This window comes from Galeopterus variegatus, unplaced genomic scaffold, assembly GCF_000696425.1.
Source record: "Galeopterus variegatus unplaced genomic scaffold, G_variegatus-3.0.2 Scaffold289, whole genome shotgun sequence".
Classification (NCBI taxonomy): domain Eukaryota; kingdom Metazoa; phylum Chordata; class Mammalia; order Dermoptera; family Cynocephalidae; genus Galeopterus; species Galeopterus variegatus.
Window position 1 is genome coordinate 143,483 of NW_007726400.1, and position 13,870 is coordinate 157,352.

General features: G+C 39.8%; 1 protein-coding gene across 1 annotated transcript in view; it reads left to right on the forward strand.

The window, feature by feature from the left end:
* Nucleotides 1–13,870, forward strand: part of DNAH6 (dynein, axonemal, heavy chain 6) — a gene marked incomplete at its 5' end in the record, with an annotated part of 237,332 nt that overhangs the window by 133,119 nt on the left and 90,343 nt on the right. Inside the window, 10 exons of the mRNA XM_008567062.1 lie at nucleotides 591–833; nucleotides 2,190–2,357; nucleotides 2,838–3,073; nucleotides 4,167–4,428; nucleotides 5,560–5,683; nucleotides 6,158–6,354; nucleotides 7,654–7,857; nucleotides 8,881–9,006; nucleotides 11,657–11,821; nucleotides 12,566–12,633. Of these exons, the coding sequence (XP_008565284.1) occupies nucleotides 591–833; nucleotides 2,190–2,357; nucleotides 2,838–3,073; nucleotides 4,167–4,428; nucleotides 5,560–5,683; nucleotides 6,158–6,354; nucleotides 7,654–7,857; nucleotides 8,881–9,006; nucleotides 11,657–11,821; nucleotides 12,566–12,633 (1,793 nt within the window). The remainder of the gene's footprint in view (nucleotides 1–590; nucleotides 834–2,189; nucleotides 2,358–2,837; nucleotides 3,074–4,166; nucleotides 4,429–5,559; nucleotides 5,684–6,157; nucleotides 6,355–7,653; nucleotides 7,858–8,880; nucleotides 9,007–11,656; nucleotides 11,822–12,565; nucleotides 12,634–13,870) is intronic.

Genomic DNA, 13,870 nt, shown 5'->3' on the forward strand with positions numbered 1-13,870 from the left:
GAAAATGTAGAAGTATTTCTGGGCTGCACTAAGGAGTGACTTGTCATGAACTTAAAGTGAGGCCAGTCACATGGTTGTGTGTTTTTCTCCAGCATGCTCAGCTGCAAAGTTGCAGGCATGGAGTAGCAGAGAGTTGCATTTGACTAAGTTCAGATGAGCTCACAGAAACAAGAGAGAATCAAAGGGTTTAAGATGCACACAGGATAGTAGTTATATGATGGACCTGAAATCCCAACTGCATAATAAACAGAGTGAGGACATGAGGTCTTGTAATGTATGTGATTCTATTCATGGGAATTCTAAAGACACCCAATCGTTCACTCATTCCATCAACAAATATTTATTGAACAACTTCTATGCACCTGACACTGTGCTGGGGAGACACAGTGGTCTACAAATGGAGACCCAGGCCCCCCTCTAATGGATAAAGCCATTCAGTTCGTTAAGCACCATAGACCTGAATAGGAGTTAACTCGGTGAAAGGGGGGACTAGGAAAGGAAGAGCTCCAGAGAAATATATTTTTCTTCATTATTAAACTATATGTTATTAAAATGACAAACAGATTTCCAGATTATTCCTTTATTTACAGTGGCCCAGAGAAGCACTTCTTTCTGTGTCAAAGACATTTTTCTCAAATGTCGACCCTGGAAATGAAGAACTGAAAGAAAAGCTTTCCCTCATGTGCGTGAACGTTCACCTGAGCGTGTCCGACATGGCAGAACGCTACTACAACGAGCTCCGCAGGCGCTACTACACCACGCCCACCTCCTACTTGGAGCTCATCAATCTTTACCTGTCCATGCTGAGTGAAAAAAGGAAGCAGATAATTTCCGTAAGTTCAGTATTGTCAAGGAAAATCTTTTTTTTTTTTTTTTTTTTTTTTTCCTTGAACTCAAAAATCGAGAATGAGTGGAAGAAAAGATCTATGCACCATCTTACTAGAGGGATACAGAATCTCTCTTCTTTCTGACATATGCCCTTGACAGCCTGCACTATGACCAAAAAGTGCTTCATGCAGTTGGTTCAAGGGTTTTCCCCTTCCTTGATATTTATAGTTTTCTTCCATCATTTCTGTAAGTATCCTTGACTCAGGAGAATAATATGGACATTGCAACATCATCAAAGTTAAGCAGAGAACTAGTTATCTCTGCAGTATTTAATATGGAGGAAAACTTTGTGTTAGGCAATAGAGATGGGATTTTAGTGGTCTAACATGTATCAACAGTTCCCATTAAGAGCAAGGATGAGCCAAACTGTGTGCCACCTATGCTCTGCCTCTTGCTGTGCAACTTTGACCACATTACATAACTTCTCAAGGCCTGAGTAGAAAATACAATTACAAAATATCTACATCTACCTCTAGGATTGTTGTGGAATTTAATTAAATAAGACACTATCCATGAAGGGCTTGGACTGTGATCTGATGATACAAATGAGGTGCTGAGAAAATGTAGCTGCCATCATCATCATCATCAGGCTAAAATGACCTAAAATTTTCAACATTTTAAGCACACTAAAAATGGAAGCATTTACCATTTAGATATGTTAAAATTTCTTTCAGAGGACTTTTAACTGGTAAAATGCATGACTTGTAAAATAACTTAGCAAATATTTTTGAAACCTGGCAATTTAAACCAAGATTGCTGACTCACCTTCAAAAAACATTTCTTCCCAGGTGTCCCCTGTACCATATACCACCCCTTCGATCCTAGTCAAGAGCTGTCTACCACTGGGAAGTAGGGTTCAGATCCAGCAACCACAGCTAGGCACCCAGGGCCCTGTCTCCCTGGTGGCTATCAGCCCTACTGACCCACCTTGAGTAGACAAGCTCCCAGAGCTGTGGCCTCCAAGGGTTTCCATCTGAACTTGTCCCTCGCTTATTCAACATGCTGCCACAGAGAATAAAAATAATATTATGTGATCCCACCCTTAGTGAGCCACAGTCCAGTGATGTCCCACTGCTGTGGCCAGGAGTCATGGATCCAAACACACCATGGTGAATGTCATGGCCATTTCCTAGCGTTCTATTACCTGGAGACTTCCCAACTGGTAATACGTTCACAACTTAAAGTATTACAAACTGATTTACCAATTCTGTAGATGCAGAATTCTAATACATGACTAATAGATGCCAGTAAACTTATAGTGTATAATACTCATTGAAATAGAAATTTTTGTTGTCATTTAGGCACGAGATCGGGTGAAGAATGGTCTCACCAAGCTACTAGAAACAAACCTACTGGTAGATAAAATGAAATTAGATCTCTCAGCTTTAGAACCTGTGCTTTTAACAAAATCACAAGATGTTGAAGCCTTGATGGAAAAATTGGCATTAGATCAAGAAAATGCTGATCAGGTAAGCTGCATTACCTGACAGAATGGATAAAAAGGCTTTGGTAAGTAATTGATCACTTATATACAATGATATGTGATTGGATTATTTCATTATATATGTCATAAAATAATTAAGTGGTAAATTTAGCAATAGTTTTAAGTTGTAAACAATCTCCCTTTCCTAAATCAGCCTTGTTCTGTCCCCGAAAATTGGTACAGCTCAGTGAGTGGGACAGAGAATTGTGAGAAAAGTAGCTCCTACAAATATAAAGCAGCTATGCCTCTCCTAAGAAGGAGCTATTTGTTACAACAATTGTATCTCCATATCGCTATCAGCATGGCATGAGATAGACAAAGGATAGCATAAAATGCAATTCAGCTAATTCCCTCTCATCACTGGTCTAATCCAAAGGCAAAATATGACTCATTATTATTGACTTTGTATTTAAACATTGAAATTCAAATAATGAGGCCACTTAAGCAATCACGTTTCAATGGTTAGGTCCGTCACGTTGTGCAAGAAGATGAAGCTACAGCAAAAGTGAAAGCTGAAGAAACCCAAGCAATAGCTGATGATGCTCAAAGAGATCTTGACGAAGCGCTACCAGCGCTTGAAGCTGCCAATAAAGCACTGGATTCCTTGGATAAAGCAGATATATCTGAAATCAGAGTTTTTACAAAGCCCCCAGACTTGGTCATGACTGTAATGGAAGCCATCTCCATCCTCTTGAATGCCAAGTGAGTAATTCAGAATCACGAGTTACCAGAATACCTGGTGGGATTCCTTTATTATTTTTCTCCATTTTCAATTCAATTGGTCATTCAACAAATTGATTTACAAGCATTTTTTTCCAACGTCTATTTTGTGCTAGATGATAAAAGATATAGTTTTTCCCTACAATATGCATATAGTCTAGTGGGGAAACAAACATGAAAAATAATGATTTCAAGACAATGTAAGAGTTGCATAGTTTTGAAAGTGCCAAGAATAGATGCCTAAGTCTACCCGGGGAGGTGTGAGCAGGTTTTTCAGAAGAGAATGCTCAGTCGGAGAGTGGGATGGAAGGAAGAGCTCAGGAACTTTGATGCTCACGGAATGGGATGGGGCTGGACAGAAGAGCAGTGATTATGTCACGAAAGGTCTCGTATGCTGCACTAAGCAGTTCAGATTTCATCTTGGAGATATGTAGTTTTCAAACTTTCTTTAGCCCTTTTCTCAATAAAAATTGAATTATAATAAACCTTTTTGTGTAAAACCAAGCAAAGGGCCCAGAGCACTCCCTCACCCCAAGCTTCCTCACTGACCCTCAGGTTGGTACTTGGTAGGGCCTGGGGAGCACTGGGCAGAGGGGCCTGAGAACTGTTGAACATTTTTGACCTAATCAGATTTTTATGGTAGAAAGACCAATCTGGCAAAAGTTCAGAAGAGCAAGTTTGACCAAGAAACACAAAGCCCAGTTAAAAGGCCACTGTAGTGCCCTGGCAAGAGATTTTCAAGGTCAAAACCAGGGCAAAGGAGGTAAAACGTGAGTGCCTAGTGCCTTTTTTAAAGGAAACTATTCTTTCTACAATGGCTTGCATTTCTAAAACTCTATGACTTTATAATTCTTTCTCTACCAAAGCTGAGTTGCATGTAAACTTAGTCATCCAATTTCCTTTCTCCCCATGAATTAATTGTGGTGTACATAACTACCAATTAGTGGGATGATAGCACCGAGATTAAAGCTCCCACCCACTGGGATAATATTGTGATGTTCTCAAAGGAATACATTTCTTTTGTTCTTATATTAACTTATTACAATGCTATTAACTTATCATGTGTGTCTTTCAGGCCTGATTGGCCAACAGCAAAGCAACTTCTTGGTGACTCTAACTTTCTAAGAAGGGTCTTGGAATATGATAAGGAAAACATAAAGCCTCAGATATTGGCAAAGCTTCAAAAGTATATTAATAATCCCGATTTCGTACCTGAAAAAGTAGAGAAAGTGTCCAAAGCATGTAAATCCATGTGCATGTGGGTAAGAGCAATAGATTTGTACTCTCGAGTACTCAAGGAAGTCGAACCAAAGAGACAAAAACTCCGCGCTGCACAGGTATGTCGTCTGTATTGTGATATTTCATAGAATTAAAGGCCATGATCATCAATCATTCATGCTCTCTGCATAATGCCACTGTGGTCCTACACAACACAGATAGCTCTTGAACATTAGCTTTTGTTTTAAACAATATCTGGCAAAGAATTTTTTTTTCAGAAATTATCTCCAAAATCAGCTCTCTTCCAGCATAAAAGGAAAATGAGGCCTTAGTATGTTTATCTGAAAAAAGAGAAATAGTCTATGATATTTTCAAGGAGCCTTTTAGTTCTAGCATCTGAGGGTCAGTTTTTCTATTTTCCACTTGATGGTGTCATCTGAGGTTTTAGAACCAGTTTAACCCACACTCAGATGTGAGGTCCTTAGTCTTCCCAAGAAAAACAATGGAAGGTTATTTAGCGGAGCAGGTCTTAAGGAACTGTGGCTAAGAGGAAGGACCAGCAAACTTTTTCTATAGAAATCCAGATAGTAAATATTTTAAGTATTGTGGGCTATATGGTCTCTGTTGCAAGTACTCAACTTTGCATTGCAGTACAAAAGCAACCGCTGACAATATATAAACAAATAAGCATGGCTATGTTTCAGTAAAATTTTATTTAAGGACACTGGAATTCAAATTTTATACATGTATCACCTGTTGCAAAAAATTATTTTCCTTTTAATTTTTTTCCAACCACTTAAAAATATAAAAATAGTTCTTAGCTAGCAGACTGTACAAAAGCAAGCAGCAGGCTAGATTTGTCATGCAGGCCATAGTTTGAAGACCTTTGGTATACAGAACTGTTAGGAAAGACTCGTTTTCACTATTGCATGAATATTTAATTTGTTTCATTTAAAATTAATAAATAATCAGTTGTAGTAACTAATTCAACCCAAACACTTGGTTCGCCTGTTTCTCTATTCCTCTTATGATTGATCTTGTTGGGCTTTATTTTTGGTTTTGTTTTATTTTGTTTGCTTCTGCTCTTATATTTTACTCTATCTGAGATTTATTTTAACTTGGTATATTATCTCAAAATCTTTTTGGACATCGAAAAGGAGTGTAAGTCATTTTTTAAAATCTTTATTATAAATGGGTAAATTCAACCTTCTTTGGGGGCCTATTCTTAAGTATGAACTTGATTTTATTAGGCCGAACTTGATATTACTATGGCTACCCTGAGAGAAAAGCAAGCATTATTAAAACAAGTAGAAGATCAAATACGAGCCTTACAAGATGAATATGACAAAGGTGTGAATGAAAAAGAAAGTCTGGGTAAGTAACTCATAAAATTTACAGTGGTCAGGAAATGCCTGATTTTCAAAAGTAGAATTTTCAAGCAGTCATATCTCAGCTTTTATGGAACCTGTAGGACATATTTCCATTAATCTTCTGGTATTAAATGAGAAAAACCACATATACTCTGTATATTCAACGTTCCATATCTGAAAAAGGTTTGTTGGAGCATGTTACATTATAACACAAAACAGCATATGGTCTTGATCCAGAAAATAAATACTACCCAGGCACGGAGAGCATATCAAAAAAGAGCTCTTGGCATGCAAGAGGGAAACTTAGACTTGGTCCTAAAATGAGAAATAATGCTGAATTGCTGCAAGGTTTCTCAGAGACATATTGCCATCATTAGCCAAATAATGCATATTCTGCTATAACAGAAGCAGATGAATAAATTTTTAATATTTTAGGAAAATACTTAATAACATACCTGATCTTCTTAAAATTTTCTAGCGAAGACTATGGCCCTGACGAAAGCACGCCTAGTGCGTGCTGGGAAGCTGACTGCCGCGCTAGAAGACGAGCAGGTGCGATGGGAAGAAAGCATAGAGAAATTTGAGGAAGAGATAGCCAGCATCATCGGGAACGTGTTCATAGCAGCGGCTTGTGTGGCCTATTATGGGGCTTTCACGGCCCAGTACAGGCAATCGGTGAGTGAACCTGCTTTCCTAAGGAGTGGTCAGAGGCAGCTGAAACTGCAAGGGGGGTTCATCGTTCTGGCTCACATGGGGGTGCTCCACATAGAGGTTCTCCGTGGTGGAAATTTATTTGTACATTCCACAGCCCTCCACCTCACCCATCGGCCAGTGATAATCTACCCCTAGGCTTCCCTTCACACATTCTTCCCTTTCCTTCTGCCTTAGAAAGCTATACGTCACTTACTACTAACACAGCACCAGAACCTGAGGGAAGGAAGAGGGACCGTGAGTCCCCTGCCCTCATGACCAGAGGTGGCATGTAAAGTCAGCCAGGAGGAAATGTTCTGAATTGGTGAGACTGGACAGATTGAGGGCTGGACAATGGAAAGGAGCAGTACGTGATGAGTCTGTGGTTCCTCAGGCTTTTATCTTTATAAGAAATAAAACCTCTGGGTGGTTAGAGGGGAGGCGGGTGAGGAGATCTTGGTCAAAGAATACATAATTACAGTTAGAGGGAATGAATTTCAAGAAAACTATTATACAGGAAAGCAACTGTACCTAATGATGATATGTTGTAGTCTTGAAAAACGTAAAGAGAGTGGGTGTGATGTGCTGCCACCACAATAATAACCATGTGAGATAATGCATTTGTTCATTAGATAGATTTAACCACTCTACAGCGTATATATACCTCAAAATAACATTTCAAATGTGAAAAAAGCAATCAGTGTTATCCATCAATTAAAAATAAATATTTTTAAAAAGAAATAAAACCTCTCATTTATCAGAGAACAAAAGTTTCATCTACATGCATTTTGCAGGAAACTAATTTGGAAGGATTTTATGGACATTTTTACAAAATGTCTTTCTAAAAATGTTCCACCCTCATCCTTGAATTATAAAACCTGATATAGGACTCATATAGACTCTACAGGAGCTCAGGGGTCATCTGGTGCCATGTTTCTCACTGGGACCAATAGTGCCTTTGGGGAGCAAATAGTTCTCTGTTGTTTGTGACTATACCACTCATTGAAGGAGGTAAGACACTAACATCTCTTTCTCCCATCTACCAATTACTAGGGTGAATGACATGCCCAAAGTCATAGCTAGTTAATGGTATGGCTCTAGCACCCAGGTCTCCCAATTCCTAGTCCACTTTTTGTGTCCTGTGCTGATGCTAGGATGCCTGTGGAGAGTGCTGGGGCTTAGCTCTTCGTGCCACTCGTTTACTCCAACCCACCACACTTTGGGTGTCCCCTAGTTTACTGACCGTTTCTGACTCTATACAAGTAAGCTTTCCTCCTTCTACAGCTTGTAGAGTGTTGGATCCAGTACTGTCAGTCTCTGGAGATCCCAATCGATCCTTCCTTCAGTCTAATTAATATTCTTGGAGATCCCTATGAAGTACGGCAATGGAACACTGATGGGCTGCCCCGTGACTTGACATCAACAGAAAATGGCATTTTGGTGACTCAAGGTAGACGGTGGCCTTTGATGATTGATCCTCAAGATCAGGTGTGTAACAAATGCTTGAAATAAAGAATGGCCTATTAGTTCTGCTTAATATTGAGCTATTAAAATTTGTAAAAGTGGACTTTTAACAAACTTGTAAGATTATGAAGATTTAGGGCCGGCCCGGTGCAGTGGGAGCGCAGTGGCGCTCCCGCCGAGGGTTCGGATCCCACATACAGACCAGCCGCTCACTGGCTGAGCGAGGTGCGGGTGCAACACCGAGGGTTGCGATCCCGTTGCCATCCCGGTCTGGTACGGGTGCGACACTGAGGGTTGTGATCCGTTGCCGGACACGAAAAAAGACAAAAAAAAAAAAAAAAAATTATGAAGATTGAGACCTAGAAGAGAATTTAGAAATCTTCTAGTCCAAGTCCCTGATTTTGTGGATGTGGAAAGTAAGAAAGGAAGAGTTTAAGTGCTCTCCTTCCTTTATTTTGATTGGTTTTGTTTAGGGGGTTGACCATTAGTTTTCTGTTTTCTATGGGGGCAGAAATTCACAGAAATTCATTCTTATATAGTCCTTGGTCCTAAAAGGTCTGAGATAAGCTGGCCAGTTAGATCACTTGGGAGAAGCATGGTGCTGTTAACACCTAAAGTCTGAGGAGTCAGAATGAAGTCAGGGTGCAATGGAATTTAGGGCAATCCTGCCTGGAATTTACAGAATCCCATTAGCTGATGCCGTAAGTCCACAGATCAGACTGCACTAATAAACAGGGTTTGGAAAAGGGAGCCATTGTGAAAGCAAGTGAGACAAACTTGTATACCACAAGTATGGGCTTTTTTTTCCTAGATGCCTCTTTTCTTCATTTGTTCCAAATTTGAAGAAAGGAAAGAGTCCCAAACATCGGGCTTAAAAGGTGTCTTTCCTGAGGGGGAACGGAGATTTTTATTTTATTTTGTATTTTTTTACATTTCAAATCTGATTCTAGATTGAACAAAATTTCTAAACTTTATTGTAAAGCTTTCACTTTCTAGCTATTTATTATACTCTAAAGCAAATGCCCTGCTTTGTCTTTTCTTATACAGGCAAACCGTTGGATAAGGAACAAGGAAAGCAGAAGCAGTTTAAAGGTCATTAAGCTTACAGATAGTAATTTCCTACGAACACTTGAAAACTCCATCCGGCTTGGTCTACCTGTCTTACTGGAAGAGGTTTGCTTTTCACTTTCTTTTTTCACGTTGGTTCCCAACTTTCAGATCATATCTAGAGTCCTATACAGTTCGTATCTGCATCATGCTAATAACACCTGTCAACTCCATTTTCAAATTGGTCAAACCAGTTGCGTTGCTCCTTAAACAATATATTCTTAGGGCCGAGCCCGTGGCGCACTTGGGAGAGTGTGGCGCTGGGAGCACAGCGGCGCTCCCACCACGGGTTCAGATCCTATATAGGAATGGCCGGTGTGCTCACTGGCTGAGCGTGGTGTGGGCGACACCACACCAAGGGTTGCGATCCCCTTACCGGTCATGAAAAAGACAAAAAAATAAAAAAAAACAATAAATTCTTATATGGGGTGAAATCTGCTGATTAAGCCAATTCTTTCATGTTTAGAATTGTTTGGGTGTTAAGAGGGATGGGCTCTGTTTTCTGACACTGCTGATGCTCAGGCCTTATTGTGGCCCTTGATGGTTAGCCGCCCTGAAAATTCAAAGCAGTACTGCTGTCAGGGACGGTCTGCACATGCTAATGATGTGAAGTCAGTAAAACATTCCAGTGGGTATAAAAAATATTCTCTGCCTGGGCATAAGGTCAGAATTAGGTTCAGTAATGACTGAGAAGAATAAACTTTTGTTTAAAAAAGAGGGAAAGGGGTTGTTTGTTGTGTCTAGCTGCTCCATTACCTCAGATACCACACCGAAAATGGATGTGTTTGAAATTGTTCACTTAATCAACAAACATTATTTGAGAACCAATGGCCAACAATATAGATGTGGTGCCTGTCCTCAACAGCTTACAATCTAGTTGGGGACAGACACAGTAAACAGAGAATGAGAGAGGAAGTGGGAAATGAGAGAGGGGAGAAGAAGAGAACTTGTGATAATGGCATTGAAGGAACAAGCAGGTGCTGAGAAAGCCAGTAAGGGGAGGGATAGGAACCTAACTTAGATGCATGGCTGGAGGGGTAATATGTAAGCTGCGACCTGTGTGATGAGCTCAGCCGTGTGAAGGGCTTCCCAGGCCAAGGGAACAGCATGTGCAAAAACTGTGGGCACGAAAGAGATAGATTAATGATCGTGGTTTATTTCCTTAATTTACCATTCTATTTTTATAAGAGAAGAATGAGAGAGCAAAAGCACAGGCTATGAGCTGAGTCTCAGTATGACCATGCCTAGAAGTGTCTCTGCTTCAGCAGAAAGACCAGAAGCTCAGAAAAGACCCTTGGCCTGGGTCAGCTGAGCTGTAGCACTTGCATGGTGACCAGGAACAATAATTAATGTCTTAGCATTAGCTAACACACGGAAGGTTCTGGAATGGATCCTGGTCTCTCCCTCAAACCCTGAAGTCACAGGAGAGGGTGAAGTCTCCAGAAATTTTTGGCATCGTTATATTAGCCCCAGATTGGATACTTGAACCCAGCGGTACTTCAGGACTCAAGAGGTCCTGCGGGACTTTTCTCTTTCATGGCAGTGGATGAAAGACTTGCCGTGATGTTCTGCCCCTGGATAGAAGAGCCTTTTAACTGTAGCAAAGTGCTCTTGGGAGTGGGGATGGGCCCTGACAAGGAACAGGACAGGAACAAGACACTCTGACTGGGCCTTCCCTGCTCCCTGGGACTTAGGGTCATTAGCATGATACACCTAGCTGCTTTCTGCATTTGCTAAGGTGGTATTTTCAAATTTCATCTCTCTCCATTTGTGGGTGTGAAATCAATTTAGTCTATCTCAATCAGCATTTTTTAATAATAAAGGATAGAATTTAAAAACACAACATTGTATCAAGGATAAAGGTAAATTTTATCTCATAAGCTTTTATTTTAAGAATTTATATGTGTGGGCCCCACATCACAACATGAAATAAATTTGTTACTATGGATTACAGTTAAATTTTGAAAGTCCCTTGGACATGAGACCCTATTACATACATCCTGACGTAAAGCATGTTCCCACTGGGATTTGTTGGCAATGTCTGCATGCCCAAGTTCAACAATCACATTTGCTTTGAGGGAAAAAAACAACTGTCATGTAGAATAGGGATCAACAAGCTTTTTCTGTAAAGAGCCAGATAGTAAATATTTTAGTTTCTGCAGGCCTCATACTGTTTCTGTGCATATTCTTTTTTGTTTTGTCTTGTTTGGGGGATTTTTTGTTTATTCGTTTTTACAATGCTTTAAAAAGGCAAAACCATTCTTAGCTCAAGAGTTATATGAAAAACAGGCAGTGGGGGGCCAGATTTGGCCTGCAGGCTGTTGTTTGCCAACCCCTGACTTAGAACAATTGTGAAAATGAAGAGGCCTTCATTTGTCAGGGGCCCGTTGGAAGGCCACCCTGCAGTGACTTCATACACCCAGCCTCTCTTTTCTTAGCTTATTTCTCCTGGGGATGAATAGCGCATAAGATTAGTCTAGATAGACGTCCTTCTGTTGCCTTCATATGCTCTTATTTCCTTAGACTATTGATAAAATAATCACTGGAAAATATGCACTATGAGAGGCAGTGTGAGGACATTAATTAATATCTATAATATCACTGAAAAACTGCTCATTCAAAGCAAATTTTAAGACTAAGAAATTTTGAGAAGTTGTCGCCATCCATTTTAATTGCTTGTTTTTTGTATTGTTTTTATTTTCTTTCTGTTTTTAAGCTCAAAGAAACCTTGGATCCTTCTCTAGAACCCATTCTTTTGAAACAAATCTTCATCAGAGGTGGACGACTACTCATTCGCCTTGGAGACTCAGACATTGACTACGACAAAAACTTTAGGTTCTATATGACGACCAAAATGCCAAATCCCCACTATCTGCCTGAGGTATGACTTGCTGGGTTTTTCTTGTCAGCCTCAAGGAGCTTAATTACACAGCCTCTGCCAGGACTCATGTCCCAAGTCCCATTTCAGAATTTAGAAAAGTGACCAGTGTGCCAACTTGCAATGTACAATTTCTCGCTTATTTAACTTTTGAGAGGGAGTGTTGCACACAAGACCCAACCCTAGTTCTGTGACCTTGGTAAATTATTCCACCTCCAGGATCTTTAAGTCAATCAACTTGAAAGTGGCAATAAGGCCTATTTCAAGAATTTGTAACGTGTAAAGTGTATAGCATTCAAACAGTCTTATTATATTTATTGATTTTTGCTATTTACTTACTCAAAAAGTCAGATTATTATGATATTATAGCAAAAACTTTTATTAAAATGTTATGATGAGACAAAATATGTAAAGCTCTGTTATCAATAGAACTTCTTTTTAACAAGGCCACTAAAACTCTGCTTCTAACCCTTCGCTGGCTCATCTTTCCTTAAAATATCATGTAGGATTCTATAACTGTGGGGTTTGAGAAACAAGACTGTTGCTCATACTGGCAGGAAAAATCATATTAGGATTTTGTAAGCCACATTACCCTGGGAGTGTGTGTGGGGCTGGGTGTGCGTGCAATTAGACCTGAGACGCACAGCCACCTGGGTAATAATGAGCCATGTTCTAATAAAGGAAGCACTTATGCTACTAATCTGCACTTAAGCAAGCATTTTTATGTACTCTGTGCTTCTCTTCCAGGTGTGCATTAAAGTTACTATCATCAATTTCACTGTAACCAAATCAGGTCTAGAGGATCAGTTATTAAGGTAAAAAAAAATAAAGGGGGGGGGGTGCAGAGAGGAGGCCAGCGGTTTCCTAATACTTTGTTTAGAAATATTGACAAAGAAAAACTTTTAATGTGTAAAAGTATCATACGTGAATCCTCAACCAAAAAGATAGGGGTAAGTGGCCAAGTTCTTTACCATTTCCATAGCTGCTCACAGCCACCGATCTTGCCCACACGCTTCTCAAGGAGATCAGGGATATACCCTTAATTCCCAGCCTTTGGGCTGGGCTGCCAGCCTCTTCCCTTCACTAGCATTTCCAATCTTGGGCAAGTGCATGAAGTCAGTTGTTCTGTTGCTCCTAGAAACTCATTCCTCCATACTGTGAAAAAACAGCTACTCCGAATACATTTTTTTCCATTTCACTGGTCTCTAGATGTTTTTTTCTTAGTGTACTTAATTGTGCCTACAGTTGTCCCCTTCAAAAAAATAAATACCCGCCTTCAGTGTACTCTGTATGTGACTAGATCCTCATTTCCCCAAAATGGAGCTATGAATTATTAATATTAATCATCAGAATTAACCAAAAAGTTCAGGAGGCAAAATTTTAAATTTTTTACTAAAATAATAACATTGACATTGATTAAAAACTAATTATATACTTAATATATATTTAATCAACACATATATATGTATTTATATGTATACATGAATATATATGTTTGTGTATATTCATTAACTCTAAAGGAAAATGTAATTTAGACCCATGTTCAAAAAAAAATCCCTTATGTTCAAGTCAAGATCATCCTGACTTACCCCTGCTATCACTAATGAGCTTGAGTCTGATTTTCCATGTTTCTTTTAGGAATTATTCTGCCAACTGCTAACTTGCTTAACTTCTGCTAGGTTAACTTCTTTCCAATTAAAGAGTATTTCACCACATTTTATGGTCATGTTCTAAGGACATGGCTGAACACTTTGCACACCAGTTTATTCCTATGATTAGTCAAGCTTAGCACGTTAGGCTGCAGGACAAGGAGTAGTACCCTGATGAGAACAGGGAAACACAGACTCATCACGGGGTGAAAATCTCCCTGCCCTTTCTCCCCAATCGCTGGCACTGAACAGGAGGTTGACAGCCAGCAGCCCGCGTGAGAATGAAGTTCAGTCTGCCTGTGTCCTGACAAGCTGGCACCTGCTTCACTTGTCCCCAGCTCTGCTGATCTCCTGGGCAGGCAGTAGATATTCATTGAACTCAAGTGCTCATTGCAGTTTTCTC